Source organism: Staurois parvus, unplaced genomic scaffold (assembly GCF_062004578.1).
Source record: "Staurois parvus isolate SC_StPar_1 unplaced genomic scaffold, SC_StPar_1.0 ptg000714l, whole genome shotgun sequence".
Classification (NCBI taxonomy): domain Eukaryota; kingdom Metazoa; phylum Chordata; class Amphibia; order Anura; family Ranidae; genus Staurois; species Staurois parvus.
The window spans coordinates 2456062-2477201 of record NW_028318510.1 but is presented as its reverse complement, the minus strand read 5'-3'; the positions used below and the strand labels follow the sequence as shown (position 1 = coordinate 2477201).

At 40.8% G+C, this 21140-nt stretch overlaps 1 protein-coding gene across 1 annotated transcript in view; it reads right to left on the bottom strand.

Moving 5' to 3' along the window:
- Positions 1-72: 72 nt before the first annotated feature.
- The window catches only part of CWC27 (CWC27 spliceosome associated cyclophilin), a 213914-nt gene continuing 192846 nt past the window's right edge, over positions 73-21140 (bottom strand). Inside the window, exon 14 of the mRNA XM_089653456.1 lies at positions 73-412. Coding sequence (XP_089509582.1) covers positions 241-412 — 172 coding nt within the window. The 3' untranslated portion in view covers positions 73-240. The remainder of the gene's footprint in view (positions 413-21140) is intronic.

Below are 21140 nucleotides of genomic sequence, written 5' to 3'. Positions count from 1 at the left end.
TTAGATACTTGTTCTCATAAAAACATCAAATCAAGAAGGCATATTTTGTGGAGATAATAATGACAAAGTGTATTCCATAAGTTCCATTGCTGCTATACAACAATCATTTTTAATTTCATTTATTTTTCCTGGTAAAACTTACAGAAATGGCAGAATGTGAGCATGTCCTGCAATCAAGGAAAATACAGGGGACAGTTGTAAATTCACCAGAGGTCATTATGTTGGGGTTATAATGTGATTTCAGTCATTTAATCTTCTCTCCTTCTTCTGCTTCATCAATTTTTTGCTTTCCTCTCGTCTCCTCTTATTCACTGGGTTCCTCGGATCGTATATCTCAAAGGTGTCCTCATCTTGTATGTTGGCATCTTTTACCTTCCGACTCTTCTCATCAAACTGGAGAACATGAGACATCCTGAAAAAGATGTTGATGTTAACATATGGAAAGTACGTGGAACAGATTCCATTATCATTAAGTGAGCAATCATATAAAAATGATAAAGCACAGTGTATGATGGCAGATATAGGATGCTGTAAATTAGGATGAAGGGGTGGTTATCTGTGTTCTGTTCCTGGATTCTGCGACTGGAAAATAAAATATGTTAGATAATCCTAAGCACTTATGGAGAAACTAAAGTTTGCATAGGTAGATCTGGCCCAAGCACATAGTACACAGAACTTTGGCACTTTCATAAATCTGACGGGCTAAAGGAATCTATTAAACAGTGCAATGGTTTGTGTTTTCCCATAGGAGCTATTAAAAGGCAAACAAGGCAAATGGAATTTCATTCTGCAACCAGAATAAAGAGCAGACAGAGGAAGACTGAGAAATATATATTTCATAAAAACAATAAATCTACTGAATCTACTAGCATGTATAGATTAAAGACCGTGCACTGGATTTAACTAGATTAGAGATTTTCCGAGTATTCTGTATTTTAAGCATGAACCATACAGCCAACTGTTTTGCTACGAGAAGACTGGCACCTGCAATGCCCCTAATGCACATAGTCAAAGCACAATATTCCAAATGCACACGCTCCTGAAAGTGGCTTTAAATGTATGTGGGTGCTACAGCAACCTCTGGCTGGGAACCAAAGACATCTCCTGTTCTGGAGATCTTTGGTGTGCTCATGACATTTCTCTAATGCACATAGGGTATATACACGCTTGCTTACATTCCTGCTGTGGTGGTAAAATGCTGTTCAGCTGTGGGATCTTTTCCTGTTATCAGACTGGTGTACATACTGTATAATCAGTATGCAGATTATGAAGCAGGCAGCAGCTGTACTCAGTGGAACTTGCAAAAGTAGGAATTTGAACATGGTTTTATTGATGTCAATATTTCAGTGGGGCACAGTCCACCTTTATCATGAATAGAAATGTGGGCTGTGCAGCAAAACATTGCATTAATAAAACCACATTGAAAAAACTGTTTGTTGCAAATCCCATGAGCACACCTGCTGCCTTCCTTTATATTCTACATACTTTTTTTATATTCTACATACTTTTTTCATGGTTTGCACCTGGGCCAATATCTGGTGGCCCACTTCTATAATAACTATATAAAGTATTTGTATTGGTGTTACCTAAATATAACCCTAAATTAGCGTCTATTGCATGTCCCAGCATTCATTCTTTTTCTTTTACCTTGTTCCCATTGGGACATACAGCTTTGTTACTCCGTTACATCATCACCAGGTCTATAAAAATTTTTCCGGCATAGCTGCTGGGATGACAGCTCCTATTGACTCCCCCCAGAACTACATCTTCCAAGGGAGCCTTTTTCTCATACACAGCGTGTGGCCAACCCCTAGGAGTCATAGTAGCAGCACTATTTTGCTGAAAAAGAAATCAATGTATGCACATGGAGAAAGACAGAAGGGGCAGGGATAGGCAGAGTTCTTAGGTAGGGCTAATACCACTGCTTGAGATTTCAACACAGCAGATGCAGCACTGTTTGACATTAAAAAAAATAGGGCGCTCACTGAATTTCTGGCAGATCAACAGGTATTTTTCTGTACTGTAAAAATACTGTAGCTGCTAACTTTTATTAACCTGTTGGTACCGACAGTATGCAAATATGTGGCCTGTCTGTGGCTGGGCCTTGACGCCAAGAGGCCACATATTTGTGTACCCAAAGTAAACAAACATGTGCCAAGAGTGTGACCCATGCGTGCTGCTAGCACATTTACCGCAACTCACGGTCACATGGCAGCTGTGACAGCCAATCATGGCAGTCACACATTCCTAAACCCTGCCTCACCTCCCGGCATCACAGACCCCTTAAAGGGCTGGAAGGCATCGGTGCCAAGGAGTTAAATATGCACTTATCAATCAAGGGATCCAGTCCTGTCCTCACCTGGGCCGGTTCTTCATCTGTCTTCGGGTCCCTGGCACTGCCATTTGGGATATGAGAAGCCGGTTATGACTTTCTGGTGCTTCACAGCTGGCTTCCCACTGTGCATGCGCAAGCAGTGTTGCTCTTTTTCCAATAGATTTGCAGTCTCCTAAGAACTGTGATATGTTCCAGGAGGTTGCGGGCAGGGGGAGGGAAGTCGAACTTTCGCTCTTTTTCAATAGATTTTCAGTCTCCTGAGAACTATGACATGTCCCAGGAGGTTGCAGGCGGTGGGAGGGAAGTTGAACTTTCCCTGAAATTGCCTAATTGGGAGAAGGCATCTGTCAGAAATAGATACTCGTTAAAAAAAAAAAAAAAAAATTAAACATCCAATAGCGGTAGAGGAAGGGGGAGGAGGAGGAAAACTGGAAATTGCCCTTTTTCAGGTGAAGCTCCGCTTTAAGGTCCAAATATATCCAAAAGTCTTTTTTTTGTTGTTTTGAATAGACTGTGGAAAGGTTAAAATGTCTTTTGGCTCTTTACCATCGGGGATATTTACAAGCACAGGAAAGAGTAGGCATCACACTTCCTGTGTGGTCACAAGTGTAGGAAGTGAGGGAAAATCTCACCTGCAATGACACAGACATCAATAAAAACATGTCACCTGTTTTCACTGTATAAAAATGAAAAACAAAAAAGAAAAACTGTTTTGGCTACAGTCCTGCTTTAGGCCATATGCACACTGCTGCTTGTCTTGCAGCTGCTAAATACATATGAATAGGATAGCTAGTGAGCTTATGGTGAGGTGCACTAAAGGGAACCCAATAGTCCTTGCTCTAAAGCATTGAAAAGCACATTACAGCTTTCGCAAAACAGGAGGTATTTACATGTCATCACTTTCAACACAAATTAAAAAAAAAAAAAACAAGGGTTTATTCCTCTTTTTAGGCCAGAGAGCAGAGCCATTACGATCATTTCTACTGCTGGCCATCTGTACATCCTGAACTGCTGGCTTATAGCACAGATGCAGTCTTAATATACATAAAATCATTAGACGTTGTCTGCGCTAGAAAGCAGTAGTTCAGAATGAACAGATATCTCCTGGGACATATAGAAAATATTCAGCCCCATCCTATATCCCAAAATGGGGAACCCCCCATTTTTTTGGATGTGTGTTGTGATGATATTTACATTTCTTCAATTTTAGGAAAGCATACTTAAAGGGTAACTCTACTTTTGTGGGGGAAAAAAAACGAGAAAATAAAAAAAAATAATATAGCGTATACAATTGCGACTCAAGTCATATTGCAACTGAATGCTATTAAAAATAACCTTTCCTTTTCAATCTCAATTCAATGAAATGCAATATGGCTACCTAGAGGTGTTCTGTATACAGATGGTGTACAGAACGCCCCCTGAAAATTTCATGCTTCTGTGATTGGCTTACTGATTTTCCCAGAAGTCTGCACTAAGATACAAATCAGATTTTTGGCATCCCCTGCAACAAAAATGTCATTTTGGTGAGATACTCCCAAAGGGAAATCACATCTACAGAGATGCAGACCTTGCCAATTTCCTCATTAAAGCCCTGCAGGTGCAGAAACTGATTGATGACTATAAAATGACTCCCATATAGATTCACTCTGCACATGGACATAGACAAACAAAAAGCTATTACTTCAGAATAACAAAAGTTAGGAATCTGCCACAAAGTCTGTTGAAATACTTGCAATGTACATAGATCACTCAGAGGGAAATGTTTTTTCTCAACAAAAGTGAATGAAATATAAACACAACTGCATTGATAATGCATGTGAATAGCATTTTGGAAAGCATTAAAATCATATTTAAAGTTGAACTCCAGGCAAACAGCTAAACAGACAAATTAAATACTTAAACGGGAGCTGTTTCATCTGCTAAAAGGGTTTGTATTTCTGTCCATCCAGTCCTAAAATTTACACAGCTCAGCCAGGAAACAAGACACACGGGTTCTCAGCAATGTATGGTTGGGGTAAGTATTGCACAGTATTTGGAATTTTGCTGTCAGAGCAGGGGCCAACCAGAGAGGGAGCACTTGGGTGCAATGGGCCAGCTTGTATGTGTGCTGTAAGTGCCAAATTTGTAACTCAAAAGATTTTGTAACGTGTGATAGGATATAAAGCAATGTTCAGATAGTTTAAATGTATATAAATCTAACAAATTTCTCGCTTGCTCCTTTTTGGTTTATAGCATTAAAATTGTTTTCTTGTAACATTTTAACGAATGCAAAAAAATACATTTTGATGCTGCCATAAATGTAGTCAGCTGATAACTTCCTGTGTTGCACTGTTATCAGGGTTTAGATACACTGTAAATCGGTATTATGAAGTATGGCTGCACATATACTGTTTGTTGATTGGATTGAGCAGAGTCTGTTTCAGTTCCAATGTTTTCCCAATAGTAGTTCAGCAAAGATGCTATTTGCACTTTGACATATAAATACACTATATTGCCATAAGTATTGGGCCGCCTGACTTTACACACATATGAACTTTAATGGCGTCCCAGTCTTAGTCCGCAGGGTTCAATATTGAGTTGGCCCACCGATTGGGGCAATACCAGCTTCAACTCTTCTGGGAAGGATGTCCACAAAGTTTAGGAGTGTGTCTATGGAAATGTTTGACCATTCTTCCAGAAGCGCATTTGTGAGGTCAGGCACTGATGTCGGATGAGAAGACCTGGCTCGCAGTCTCCACTCTAATTCACCCCAAAGGTGTTCTATCGGACAGAGGTCAGGACTCTGTGCAGGCAAGTCAAGTTCCTCCTCTCCAAACTCGCTCATCCATGTCTTTATGGACCTTGCTTTGTGCACTGGTGTGTAGACAAGTTGGAACAAGAAGGGGCCATCCCCAAACTGTTCCCACAAAGTTGGGAGCATGAAAATTCACTGGAATTAAGGGGCTAAGCCCAACCCCTGAAAAACAACCCCACACCATAATCCCTCCTCTACCAAATTTTACACTTGGCACAATGTGGTCAGGCAAGTACTGTTCTCCTGGCAAAAGCCAAATCCAGACATGTCCATTGGATTGCCAGACAGGGAAGCGTGATTCGTCACTCCAGAAAACACGTCTCCACTGCTCTTGAGTCTAGTATTGGTGTACTTTACAGCACGGCATCCGATGCTTTGCATTGCACTTGGTGATGTAAGGCTTGGATGCAGATGCTCGGCTATGGAAACTCATTCCATGAAGCTCTCTACGCACCGTTGTTGTGCTAATCTGAAGGCCACACGAAGTTTGGAGGTCTTTAGCTTACGACTCTGCAGACAGTTGGAGACTTCTGCGCACTGTGCGCTTCAGCATATGCTGACCCCGCTCTGTCATTTTACGTGGCCTACCACTTTGTGGCTGAGTTGCTGTTGTTCCCAGTTGCTTCCACTTTGTTATAATACCACTAACAGTTGACTGTGGAATATTTAGGAGCAAGCAAACTTCATGGATGGACTTATTGTAAAGGTGGCAACCTATCACGGTACCATGCTTGAATTTACTGAACTCCTGAGAGCGGGTCATTCTTTTACAAATGTTTGTAGAAGCAGTCTGCATGCCTAGCTGCTTTATTTTTTACACTCGTGGCCACGGAAGTGATTGGAACACCTGAATCCAATGATTTGGAGGGGTGCCCTAATACTTTTAGCAATTTAGTGTATGTTTTCCCTTTATTAGAATGCTTCTTTATATGAAATATGTTGAACAAGACAGACCTAAGAAAAAAGTATGGAACTTATGTTAAAATTCTATATCCAAAATTAAGTTAAGAATACATTGCGTACTTCTGAGAAAAAAAAATAAACCTTTGCTTTTTAAACGTTGAGGGTTGCTAAATCCTCAAACAGAAGGAACAATTTAAGATGCACTGGAAAAGAACAATGTCTGCACACGCCGCACAATTATCACTGAAATGTGTCTTAATTGATTTTTGTTTTGGTTAAACAATGGCTGAAAAATTAGCTGGATTTTAGCTGGGAGGCTTTCTTTGGCTTGGTCACTGTGTCACGTTGCCTGGAATCTTCTCCACTAATCCCTACTGCAGTGACACCTACAAATGAGGCAGAGCTGATCAGCTGCAGGCTTCCTCACTGCGAGAACAGCCAAGAACTCCATCATTACTCTTGCAGATGTTCCTCTGCACCGCTGGGGATTCAATGAATGCTTGAAAACACTCGTTTTCTCAATATTTGTAATTAAAAAATAAAAAAATAGAAAGTATGCACGGGCTTACAGAAAACAGCACCTCACGAAGATATTAAACAGTTATTACGCAGAGGATTACATATGAGCTAGAAAAATGTAAATCTCTTTCCTGTAACCAAATGTGCAAGTTTAAAATGTCATAAGATGGTGATTTTAAGAGGTCAGTTGTCACTGTGATACACGCAGCATGCCTGTGTTATCTCGCTAGAATTAACTTTCAGCACTGGGTTTGGTTTAATCAATCTTATCACCTGTACCACACAGAGCCACAAGTTAAAGACTGCTGCACCCAAAATAGAATGCTTAATCACTTCCAATTTTGGGTGCTGCAAAAGAAGTTACTATATCATCACTTCTTCAGAAATGTTGTGTAATTTCACCCAAAAGCTTTGGATGCAAGCAGAATTTGAAACAAAACATTGCAGGCATGTATGCAGAGCCTTTCTTCTCTGTATCAAGTAAATGTTAAAATCAAGGGAAAATCACCATCAGACTGAGCTCAATCCAAACTTTCTCTATTATTCATTCTATTAAGTACTGTAGTAGCAAAGCTTTCAAGGAGGTATAATTGTTTTTTGATATGATAGGTCTAGCAAACTGCTCCACCTTGCTATAAACCAATGAACCAAAAACTGTGGCCCTTTGCCTGACTTTGTCTGGCCCCTGGGGCACTATTCCTTCCCCTGATACAAGAAACTATTCTACCTACTGACACCAACAATGGGGCATAATTCCTACCACTGACACCAAAAATGGGACACTGTTCCTTTCTCTAATATCAAAGATGGGGCACTGTTTACTCCCACGACGTCAGGGCAATTTCTACCCCCACATTTTGCCCCCCCCCATAAAGGGACAGTAAACTGGCCCTTTGTTTACAAAGTTTGGGGGCCTTTGCTATAAGCCATTGTTATTGCTTAGTCTTCCCTCTACTCCTAAGGCCAGCCATAGATGGTTTGAATCTCAGCTGGTTCAGCAGGAACCGGCTATGATTTCGAACCATGTATGGGTAGGCTGAATGTACCAAGTTGACTGATCGATCAACTTGGGTACAACCAGCCTGCTGGAGTTTATATGCAATTATCGCTAGCAGCAGGAGGGATTCCCCTGTCAACACTGACCCGTGGTTGCAGGAAAGGAATTTGCTTGTGTATGGGCTGCTTAATGTTAGCAGACAGGGAAGCAGTGGATGAAGTGGCTCTGCTGCCAAACTCCATCACATCTACATAGAATGACGATCAAACAATTGACACAATTGTAACTGGTTCTCTATCAGACTTCTCAATCCCCTTAATCTTTATCACATTACCCTCTCTTTCTGCAAATTCTCCTGCACAGAAACCCACACACATTCACAGCCCACACACACCAGGTGCAGAATTTTTTTTCCGACTCTTTTCATGTCCTCATGGATCTTGAGGCAGATGTTAAATAAAAAGACTGTTGCCTGGACTCAAATGCCTTCTTTACCAGCATCTACCCTCATTGTGTCAAATTAAATACCTCTGGAATAAAACGCTATATTGTTAAAGAAATATTGCTAGATGGATGAATAGCAAAAAAAACAAACAAACAAAACACACAATATTTCCTAAAATTGCATAATTGTAGTTTTTGCGGGTTCATGAAAGCTCTCTCGTGTCAAAAAACCTTATAAATCCATAGCCACACAAGGGTTAATTCAAGACTTTTAACTACTTTTTTACCTCCTGTACATAGTCTTAGAACTGTGCTATATATTTTAAACAGATAACAGACATCAGAAAAATCCCAATTCTGCAGCTCATTTCAGTCCACCTTCCCAGCATAATCAACTCCCTACAGTAGCAGTCACTAAATGGTGTACCATGGTCAGTGAACGGCCCCAGCAGCACTGCTGCTTGGACCCCCAGCCCTCAATGTCAGATCCGCCACTGAGCAGGGCAGTCCTCACGGCGACATGACATCACATGTGTGCCCCGCCCCTTTCAACTCACTGTTTCTCCGGCTCCCGCGCCCTGCCTGTACACAAGAGTCTAGCAAGGATCCTGGCACAGCTCCTGTCTGCCCTCAAGGTAGGGTGTAGTCTTACAGGGGCACTCTGATGGGCACATTGAATGTTAAGGGGCACTCTGATGGGCACAACATAGAATGTGCCCATCAGAGTGCCCCATAACAACATGTGCCCCTTACTATAAAAGTGCCCTTCAGCATGCCCCTTATTTTATGTTAAGGTGCACTCTGATTGGCACATTTTATGTTAAGGGGGCACAAACTGTAGAAAGGGGCACTCTGATAGGGAATATGATATAAAGGGGCACACTGATGGGGAAATACGATAGAGAGGGGTACCTTGAGTGCAAGGGGGCACTATGATGGGAATACCTGATGTAAGGTGGCGATGTGGTGGGGATACCTGATGTAAAGGCGCACTCTGATGGGCACACCTGATGTGATGGGAATACATGATTTAAAGTTGCACTCTGTTGGCAACACGTAATATAAGAGGGCACACTGATGGGCACACCCTATTCGGACCTCGGCTAGAAGAAAATTTTAGTGACCGGATCTCCTTGAATTTTAATTCAGTACCCCTGCCCTACAGGTTCTGCCCTGTTTCACTGCTCCTCTTCTCATCCAAACTGCTTGTAAAGACTAGGAAACCACCTCTATACTTTGGCAGTTAAATCTTCTACAACATGTATTCAGCCCAATCATGCCCTCAGCTCCAGATGCTCTCTTATCCACCAAGACCAATCTCTATACACTGTACCTCCTTTACTTGCCACACTACCCCCTAGCCTGCCCACTGGCTTGTACACATTTTCTACTCCATTCCATTCACCCCATTGCACTCTTGCCATCAAAATTTCTAACTTCCTAACTTTGGACCTAATTTTTTTATATAATTAGGTAACTCGCTCTTTAAATGTATTCCTAAAACTCACTTCTTCAGGTCAACAGATAATATCTTGCTTATTCTCTGATGATGCTACTCATTCCCTTCTCCTATTTGTGCCCCTTAGTCTTCTAGATTGTAATCTTGTGTGGGCAGGACTCTCACCCACATTGTATATTGTATTTTTCCTTATATTTTGCTACGTAAAGCCAACCATAGGTGGAGCGAATCTTGGCCGGTTCAGCAGGGACCAGCTGAGATCCAATCCATCTATGGACAGGCTGGTTGTACTAACGTTGATCCATCAATCAACTTCAGTACAGCCAGTCTTTGAATTTTTTGCATGTGATCACTGCTGGCAATTATAGCCACCAGCATTGATCATTGTGTTCTGCTGGGCGGAATTCTCCCTGCTGACAGAACACAATAGCGCTGCGGCAGGGTTGAATGAAACAATATTGCTTAATGTATGGCCTGTCTAAGTCTCTGCACTTGTTGTCCATGTGTTTTGTATATACTGTACATTATCTAAATTAGTTTCTATTTCTATTTCACACTAAATACCTACATAGGTGACAGTGCTATGTAAATAGAGGTTTGAAAAGATTCTGATAAAGATTGAGTCAAGTCAGCTCTCTCTTTGGAAAGGGCTAGCTCTGAAAATAGCCATTTTGACAAATATAGCACCTTAAAATAGTTATGACCCGTATCAAACAGATTGACAAAAATAATATTTCAAAAGTGACAGAAACTCTCTGTGCTCAATTGCTGCTGCCTCATATTGATGCCTTGTTATAATATTAGGCGACTGTGCCAACAATGGTCTCATGCCAAACACTGGCGAGAGCACCATTTCCCATTATTAGGAAGTCACTTGTGTGAAAATATTATCCTAAACAAACTGAAATAAGGTTGGCTTTATTTAAATCTGCCCACCTAAGAGAAGAAAATGAAGTTTAGATTTATAACACTGAACAGAATCCCAAAATGTATTTATTGTATACCTAATGTGCAATATTATAATGCTTATGGATTTCTGCCCAGAACTCATACATTTAACATTTCCTTTTTGTAACAAAACAAACACAATGAATAGTTCCAAGAGCTTTTTGTAATTTCTTCATCTGTTTGTCTTTCAACATATTTGACTCACTAAATTTTTTTAAACAAAACAGCTATTGTGATTTTCAGCATACCTCCTCTGACTTGTACAAGTCCATAAATCATAGGTTTCACTAGGCTGAAAGGCAGACCAAACTACAATGTTCAATGAAAACACAAATATACACAGAAGAAAATAGTTTATTAAAAATGAAACATTAATGGAAATAATGAAGTTAGAGTATTTCTATACTGGAAATTTTGATCAACTTCAAAATGTACTGTATTTTGAAATTAGATATTAAGGCAAAAATTAAAATCTAAGGATCTTAAATACATTCCACAAATATGTCCACATTACTTTTATAGCTGCATTGTTCTGCACTCTTCACCCCTTAGATTATAAGAAACCCACCCCTCGGATGGGTGACTATGAGAAAAAAAATGTATTGAATATCGGACGAATGATCGTCCTTTTTTATGCATGCAAGTCTAATGTCAAAAATGGATAGGTTACTAAAGTTCTGAAAATTCTCGTATAACAGAATACAACTTTGGAAGTTATGTAATGTATTCTATTGTATTGTAAGGTATTATTTTGTTTTGCGAGCATGAGCGGTCTTGTTTATCTGGTCATCTGGTATTGTATGAGAAACATTTTGTGCTTGTCCCTTTGGATAATTTCGCATGAACTACCGTGGCCGGTCCTCGAAAGCTGTGTGCCAACAATCAGATTATCGGGTGATCACTCTAAGGCTCCGTTCACATCAAATCCAATTTTGAAATCGTGCAACTTACAGTGAAGTTGCACGATTTCAAAATCGGGTGAGATGCTGATTTCCTTGCGATTTGCAAGACATCTGACACAGAGGTCTATGCAAATTGCAACAAAAGTAGTACATGTACTACTTTTGAAATCGGTGTGGCTCCAACCAAGTCAGAACAGCACAGATATGACCGCTCTAATAGCGGACAATAGGGTGCGACTTGGCATGCAATTTGCAAGGCATGCAAATCACATGCCAAGTCGCATCCAGTTTGAACCAGCCCTGAAGGCAGTATTGTTTGTCCAATGTTGTCATTGTGTATACTATAGGCATTAGTCACCTCTCTTTGCACATCCTGTGATTAGACAAAAAAGGAGCAGCAGTACAGTAATACATTTAAATCTGTGCTCTTCCTGTCTGTAAACAGGTTTACAGTGTTAGAATGACAGCACTATGCAAAGCAAGAGAGTCCTGACTGGCTCTGATTACGATTTCTCTTTTGCAGAGCAGTACAGAAAGTTAATAAGACTGATATACAGTACAAACTATATTAAAATATGGATTTGATGGTGCCTTTAAAATATACAGTATCTCAAAGAAGTGAGTACACCCCTCACATTTTTGTAAATATTTTATTCTATGTTTTCATGTGACAACACTGAAGAAATGACACTTTGCTACAATGTAAAGTAGTGAGTGTACAGCTTGTATAACAGTGTAAATTTGATGTCCCCTCAAAAGAACTCAACACACAGCCATTAATGTCTAAACTGCTGGCAACAAAACTGAGTACACCCCTAAGTGAAAATGTCCAAATTGGGCCCAAAGTGTCCAGCACTGCCTTAACCCTCTTGGGCATGGAGTTTACCAGAGCTTCACAAGTTGCCACTGGAGTCCTCTTCCACTCCTCCATGACGACATCACGGAGCTGGTGGATGCTAGAGACCTTGCGCTCCTCCACCTTCCGTTTGAGGATGCCCCACAGATGCTCAATAAGGTTTAGGTCTGGAGACATGCTTGGCCAGTCCATCACCTTTACCCTCAGCTTCTTTTGCAAGGCAGTGGTAATCTTGGAGGTGTGTTTGGGGTCGTTATCATGTTGGAATACTGCCCTGCAGCCCAGTCTCCAAAGGGAGGGGATCATGCTCTGCTTCAGTATGTCACAGTACATGTTGGCATTCATGGTTCCCTCAATGAACTGTAGCTCCCCAGTGCCAGCAGCACCCATGCAGCCCCAGACTATGACACTCCCACCACCATGCTTGACTGTAAGCAAGACAAACTTGTCTTTGTACTCTTCACCTGGTTGCAGCCACACACGCTTGACACCATCTGAACCAAATAAGTTAATCTTGGTCTCATCAGACCACAGGACATGGTTCCAGTAATCCAGTGTTTCTCAACTCCAGTCCTCATGGACCCCCAACAGGTCATGTTTTCAGGATTTCCCTCAGATGAAACAGCTGTGGTAATTACTAAGGCAGTGAAACTGATCAAATCACCTGTGCAAAATAATGGAAATCCTGAAAACATGACCTGTTGGGGGTCCATGAGGACTGGAGTTGAGAAACACTGCAGTAATCCATGTCCTTAGTCTGCTTGTCTTCAGCAAACTGTTTGCGGGCTTTCTTGTGCATCATCTTTAGAAGAGACTTCCTTCTGGGATGACAGCCATGCAGACCAATTTGATGCAGTGTGTGGGGTATGGTCTGAACACTGACAGGCTGACCCCCCCCACCCCTTCAACCTCTGCAGCAATGCTGGCAGCACTCATACGTCTATTTCCCAAAGGCAACCTCTGGATATGACGCTGAGCACGTGCATTCAACTTCTTTGGTTGACCATGGCGAGGCCTGTTCTGAGTGGAACCTGTCCTGTTAAACCACTGTATGGTCTTAGTCACCATGCTGCAGCTCAGTTTCAGGGTCTTGACAATCTTCTTATTGCCTAGGCCATCTTTATGTAGAGAAACAATTTTTTCAGATCCTCAGAGAGTTCTTTGCCATGAGGTGCCATGTTCAACTTCCAGTGACCAGTATGAGAGAGTGAGAGCAATAACACCAAATTTAACACACCTGCTCCTCATTAACACCTGAGACCTTGTAACACTAACGAGTCACATGACACTGGGGAGGGAAAATGGCTAATTGTGCCCAATTTGGACATTTTCACTTAGGGGTGTACTCACTTTTGTTGCCAGCGGTTTAGACATTAATGGCTGTGTGTTGAATTCTTTTGAGGTGGACAGCAAGTGTACACGTTATACAAGCTGTACACTCACTACTTTACATTGTAGCAAAGTGTCATTTCTTCAGTGCTGTCACATGAAAAGATATAATAAAATGTTTACAAAAATGTGAGGGGTGGACTCACTTCCGTGAGATACTGTATATAGGTGAATTACCTATTTAACTGGAGTTCTGCACATATTGTTTTCTTTAAGTCCAAGGGGCAAATTTGGCATATTTATAAAGCGGTGAATATGGCATTCACCCAATATTCACAGTTATGGTGAAAGTTTCTGTACCTTACCCAGATAGTCTGTTCTTTTAAAAGTTATATAAGAGAATACATTAAGAAAGATACAACACATTTGTTTCAACCAATAAATAATAAGATGATTATTAACAAGTGACACAGTTTGCTTTTATGATCTCTGAAATGAGCCAATTATTTTTCACACATAAAACTGATCTGACAGAACTGAAAGTGGGCCTAAATTAGGTAACAGGTTTTGTGTGCAAAAAGAATTTTATTCTGCCCAATCTGCCTGGCCTTAAATTGGAAGAAAAGCCTATGTTTAACTATATTTTTAAAAATACCCCCCCCCCCACCCTCCTATCTAACCTATATGGAAAAAAAGGATCTGTGTACTTACCTATTTTCAATCTGCTCCGATCAGGTCATATGATCCAGCAGCTCTGAGAGGAAGCAGTGCCATGAATGGCTGAGCCACTTAAGCCTATGGGTGATGTCATTGCTCCTGGAATTTCCAGCTGTTGTTGAGTGCAACCTGAGCAGGAGCTGCAGGATCACATGATTGGATTAAATATAGGTAAGTACATGCATCTTTTGTTTCATAGTTTAGGCAGGAAAGGCAGAGGGAGGGAACAATTTTAAGCATAGTTAGACTTAAGCTGGCCACAGATGAGTCGACTCTTGGCCGGTTCAGCATTCAACAGAACACAACAGCTCTACGGAAGGCAATAGTCCATCAATATAGACTGTGTTGATGGGGGAATCAAGCAGTTCTCTTTCCATCCACCCGTGGTAAAAAGGAAAGAAAATTGTATAATCTATGGCCTGCCTTAGTCTTTTGTTCCACTTTAATACTAACCACATGACCAAGAAATAGACGGACTGGATTTTGGCCAATGCTGGAAGCTAACAGCTGTCCAGAGACAATATGATCAGAAGACTCACAGCCAAAAGAAATGTATTTCTCTTGCCTTGGTGGCACGATATCATAATTTAGATTTTTAATGGAACTACCATTTTGATAGAACAGCGAATTCTGGGGTTGTAAAGAGATATAAGAAACTGGCATGTTAATCTAACCTGCCATAACCCACATGATAATTCAATTTTAGTTGGAGTTGACCTAACATAAAACGTAGACAAACTTCCACATGCAAAATCTCTATCTATTAATCTAAATAAGTGGCTGTCAATTTATGAGCTAAAGGTGGGCTCAAATATGTCTCCTGGCATCAAAGGGCCACACACAATGTTCAATATATGTATTGCCTGAGAGAGCTGTCAGGAACTGCAGACCTAATATTGGAAATGAAGGTCAGAGATTGTGTAAATGCTATATTTTTGGCTGAGGATATGCTACAGAAGGCAATATGAAACTGGAAACAGGTTACATGATGCTAGTAGAAAACAATGCTATTACCCTAATCAATGTTCCCACTACAGATTGCTGAAGTCCGAGGGTCACACATCATATCTCAAAAGGACCGCAGGTTGGGCATTGGGGATCTAAACACACTGCCATCAGTATATCCATTCCTCCTTTTTAACACCTTACACATGCCACCCATGGTATAGTAACACCTTTAATGTAAATGTATACTATTTCTGTAAATGCTTGGAATAATTTCTTTGGCTTTGTGCACTCTCTACCTACATACAGAGAGGCAAATAATGGAGGAGAGGACATGTGCACTATTTCTTACATTATCACATCCTAATTGGCTACCAGCTGCTAACACCTCCCACTTAGACTTTGCACACCAGTGTGACCATTGTTCAGGAAAAAAAAAAACTTGACTTTGCCCCTTTTATCTGGAGTTTGCTGTTTAAAAGGGTGTGAAAGAATTAAAAATAATCCTTCATTTACAGTACAATACAAAACTGAGTAGTATTTTAGACTTACATTGTGGCTTGGATTTGACATTAGGTCATTTAGGGTAAATACAACTGCCTATATATGACACTTTGACAGACACATTGATGTCCTAGACTGCTGAATTGGCATCACTTAAATTCCAAAACTTTTTTCCCTCTTTTATGATAAAATGTCTGTAAAATTGTTTTCCAGAAGACGGACTTCCAGATGGATCTATTTTAGTTGTGATAATAAAGGAGGAGTGGCATGCTGCCAGGGAACTGGAGCAGGACTACAGCAGTGCAAAAACAGTTAAGATAATATCCTACAACACATTTCCAAAGCACCTGACAGCATAAAGCTCTTACACCTCAGTCCAGTACTGCTGCTGACCAGAATATTGGTTATGGATGACATCAACAATGTACAACATCTGTATGTTCACGAGGAACTATAAATCCCAGCAGATAAACTGCCTAATAAACTGGACCAAAACTTTATAAATCTAAAAGGAATCTGCAGACATAAAATGACTATCAGCTAATCATTTTGGCTTGGGCTTGTACTTAGTCATAAGGATCATGGCCTGATTCAGCCAGATAAAATGAGAATATTTTTGGCCAAACTATATTGTTTCTGAATCGAGGCCAATGCTTGTTTTTGAGGAAAAAATGCTGTAGATGGCCAGATTACAACTTTACTTCCAAGATACAGTTGTGTCCAAAATTATTCAACCCCCACTGAAATTGAGTGTTTTGGCCAGTTTGACATTGCTTTTGATCATTCAGTCATCTTGCTTACATTTACATTAAAGAGGCACTTGTAGGTCAGACAAATATAACATAACAGTTATAATGAAATAACCACAAATGTCTTTTCTGTGCTCACAGCATTATCAGTTTTATTCAACCCCCAAGTGACATTCAATCTTAGTACTTAGTACAGCATCCTTTTACAGTTATAACAGCTTTTAAACGTGAAGCATAGCTTGACACAAGTGTCTTGCAGCGATCTACGGGTATCTTCGCCCATTCTTCATGGGCAAAGGCCTCCAGTTCAGTCACATTCTTAGGCTTGCGCACTGCAACTGCTTTCTTTAAGTCCCACCAGAGGTTCTCAATCGGATTTAAGTCTGGTGACTGCGATGGCCACTCCAAAATGTTCCAGCCTTTCCTCTGCAACCATGCTCTAGTGGACTTGGAGGTATGCTTGGGATCATTGTCCTGTTGAAAGGTCCAACGTCTCCCAAGCCTCAGGTGTGTGACGGACTGCATCACGTTTCCATCCAATATCTCCTGGTACTGAAGAGAATTCATGGTACCTTGCACACGCTGAAGCTTCCCTGTACCTGCAGAAGCAAAACAGCCCCAAAGCATGATTGACCCTCCACCATGCTTCACAGTAGGCAAGGTGTTCTTTTCATCATAGGCCTTGTTCTTCCTCCTCCAAACATAGCGTTGATCCATGGGCCCAAACAGTTCTAATTTTGTTTCATCAGTCCACAGAACACTATCCCACAACTTTTGTGGTTTGTCCACATGGCTTTTGGCATACTGCAGTCGACTCTTCTTATTCTTTGGAGACAGCAAGGGGGTACGCCTGGGAGTTCTGGCACGGAGGCCTTCATTACGCAGTGTGCGTCTTATTGTCTGGGCTGAAACTTCTGTACCCACATCTGACAAATCTTTTCTCAGTTCCTCAGCAGTCACACGGGGACTTCTCTCCACTCTACGCTTCAGGTAGCGCACAGCAGTCGAAGTCAGCATCTTCTTTCTGCCACGACCAGGTAGCGTTTCAACAGTGCCCTTTGCCTTGAATTTGCGAATGATGCTTCCTAAGGTGTCTCTTGGTATGTTTAACATCTTTGCAATCTTCTTATAGCCATTGCCCTTCCTGTGAAGAGAAATCACCTCTTCTCTTGTCTTCCTGGACCATTCTCTTGCCTTCACCATGTTTGTAACCACACCAGTAAATGTCTAGAAGGAGCTGAGTATCACAGTCATTTTAAAGCTGCCTAATTGGTGCTTATTATGCTTGATTGCTGCTCGGTGACATCCACAGGTGTTTTCAATACCTGATGGAAAGCACCTGTATGAACCTCTGTTCTTCAGAGTGGTAGTCTTTAAGGGGTTGAATAATTGTGGCAATGAAGAAACCACATAAGAACCATTTACTACTGTATTACATAAACAATTGATGTCATTTTAGTTGCATTTGGGTAGTTACAACGTCCTTGTAGGATTTGATTCTGAATACAATTCCAAATGTACACTATAGTCCCTAAACCCCTTTACAGCATTGGGGGTTGAATAATTTTGGACACAACTGTACACCTTATTCCAATGGCTTGCTTGAAGGATAACTATCATGGGAGAAAAACAGAGAATGCCTCTGATGACTTACTTCTTGAAATGGTATCTGCCTGCATGTCTTAAAAATTCCATATTTCAGTCACTGACCTGGAACAAGTATTTAGCTGATAAAGTAAGCATGAAGTCCTAATCTGCATACTTGTTACAGGTCAGTGACTCAAAAACTGATACAGCTAGAAGGTCAGCATTGTATCCAGAAACAAGATAAGTACTGTATATGTTTTGCATAATTATGATAACCTTTCCTGGAAGATAATATTTGATGTTTACATTATTAAATCCTCGCTGTACCAGAATTTCACTTATTTAATTTGTAAAATGCCTCTCTTGTGGTTATTTGTAGATCAGGAACGTGGTCAAACCAACTCAAAAACTGCTAATATACAATCTCAACAATGTAGACTGCATTAAATGAGTGAACACACAATACATATAGTGTTATAGTGGCGCTAAATTAATAGCGATAAAGTGATATGGTGGGTACAACAAAATTAAATGTGAATGAATCAAAAAAAGTAGCATCCTAGAATTAATGTGAACACAAAAATAATCAATTATATATAATATAATGATCCAAAGTCCATAGAAATTACTCTTCTTTCTTTGGAATTCACCATGTGCTGTTTACTGGTAACCAAGTGCTTCACAATATCCCCCACATGGATGTACACTCACCAAAAGTAGTTGCTTCCCACTCTCGTGGTTGGCAAACAGGCTTCAAGGGATAATCCTCCCACATATAAACGAACTATAACCGATGCTTATATATTATACAAGCATGATACTCCACTGTCTCACGATTATCATGTAAAACAAGAAAACAGAGAGGCGCTCCAATGGTATAGTATAAAAACCAAGATCCTTTAATTTATCAAATGGACATTACTTACAAGCAAATGAATGTAAAGAAGACCAATGTCATATACATGGATAAGCCTGAAGTGGTAATAGACTGTAGGTGCTCTCACCACCTCCGGATTGTGGTTAACTGACACCGTCACGTCACTTCCGGCTCCAGGCAACGTCACTTCCGGTAGTTTTGTATTAATACACTTACTATTTTTTTTTATTATTACACTTGTTATTTTATAATATTTTAATGTAGACTGCATATTGCAAACTGAGTAAGGAAAGTAAAATATGCACCACTGAGTAGGATTCATAGTCTGCAAATATAAATAAGCAATTATGGCAAGTAATGCTAAGAGGAATGGATCTTGGACACCTCAATACAATCATTAACATTAAACAAAGTGAACAAACTTGCCAGCGAGTAACACTGTAGCCAGTTCTTATCAAGTATTGAGTTAACAGCGGGGTGTATATGTAGAATGTTACTGTTCTCCCAGGAACAGCCACACCTTTCCACCATGCTGGATTGCTCAGTGGCCATTAGCTTGATTGCTGTCCCTAGTATTGAAGTTAATACCAATGGCTCAAATCAACAACAGATTACTTGTCACTGCATCAGAAAAGAATTCCTTGTACATTTTGATCCCAACAAAGCCTTTTCAAATGAAAGCATTTCATAGAAAAAAAACCCCAACAACTTCTGCAGTCGGCAAAAGCAAACATCATACCTTGGGTGTACCAACATAAAGGTAAGAATAGTGTGTAAAGCTTGGAAGCCTTAAAAAGCCCATACATTTTACCGTACATTATTTTTACAGTAGCTCTCACTACCAGCACTTAAGCTGTGGCATGCATGCCACAGAAAACTCCAATATGCTGCTGTTTTGGTCATTCTGAATTGGGTGTAGTAAAAGCAAGCCAAGAAAAAAATATGAACTGCAAGTTATATAATGAGACCCAAATAATCCGAAATGCTGCTCAAAGCTCCTTCCAACCCTGCCAGGTGTTAGCTAGTCCTGCCTGTTTGCAGACACTAAGAGGAAAGAAAAGGAAGCCCACACCGGAAAGCCAACCGTTGCGTAAAGTATCAGAAAGGCTTCAGCTCTGCCTCCTCCCAAGCCAGTTTTTCACCTGTTCATGGGCTTAGCTGTAGATGTGGGTGTAGAGATGAATGTCAGGGTTTTATACATCATCAGCCAATTAAACATATAATCAGCAGATCCATAGAAAGCAATATGAAAAATATATAAAAAAATATTAAAAGAAAAACCGTAAGATGGAAATGGATCAAATTGCAAAAAAAAATCCATTAAAATTTTAATATGGGAAATTTTATAAAATTAAAAGGAAGGATGTCACCCAAGTTATTATTATTATTATTATTACTATGAGTTTATATAGCGCCAAAGGGTTTGCTCAGCGCTGTACAATAGGGGGGACAATACATGGCACAGTACAACAACAACAAACAACGTACGAGGGGTAAGAGGGCCCTACTCTTACGAGCTTACAATCTAGGAGGGAGGGGGTAAAGGTACAGTAGGAAGTGGCTGAGGGGGATGAAGTGGTGGGAGGAATGAGGGAGGATGGCCGTTAGGTGAGGGTGGGGTAGGCTTCCCTGAAGAGATGGGTTTTGAGGGAGCGCCTGAATGTGAATAGGGAAGGCGACAGTCTGATGGATTGGGGCAGTGAGTTCCAGAGGATGGGGGAGGACCTGGAGAAGTCCTGCAGTCGTGCATGGGAGGAGGAGACCAGGGAGCAGGATAGAAGGAGGTCCTGTGAGGAGCGAAGGGTACGGGTAGGGTGGTACTTGGTGATCAGGTTGGTGAGGTAGTCAGGGGCAGTGTTGTGAACGGCTTTGTAGGTCAGGGTCAAGTGAAAGAACAAGTAGTTCTGGGACAGGAAAAAAGGGAAGGGAGGAAAACAAACAACAAGCCCGCTCTTCCCCCCCCGCTCTGTTTCCTTCTACCCCTTTTGTTTCCTCCCCACCCATTTTTTGTGCTCATGATGCATAAAACCATGACATACAACTTCAATCCCACCTCTACAACTAAGCCCATGAGCAGGTAAAATGTGTTAGAGGGGTGTGGCTTGGGAGGAGGCAGAACTGAAGCCTTTTTGATACTTTGTGAATAGGGCGGCCTTTTGGTATACACTTCCATTTCTTTCCTTTTAGAGTCTGCCAACAATCAAGCAATGCTATACTATTGCATTCTATCAATGCCCATAAACGTAGTAGGTCAGAAAAAAATGTTACACCTCCC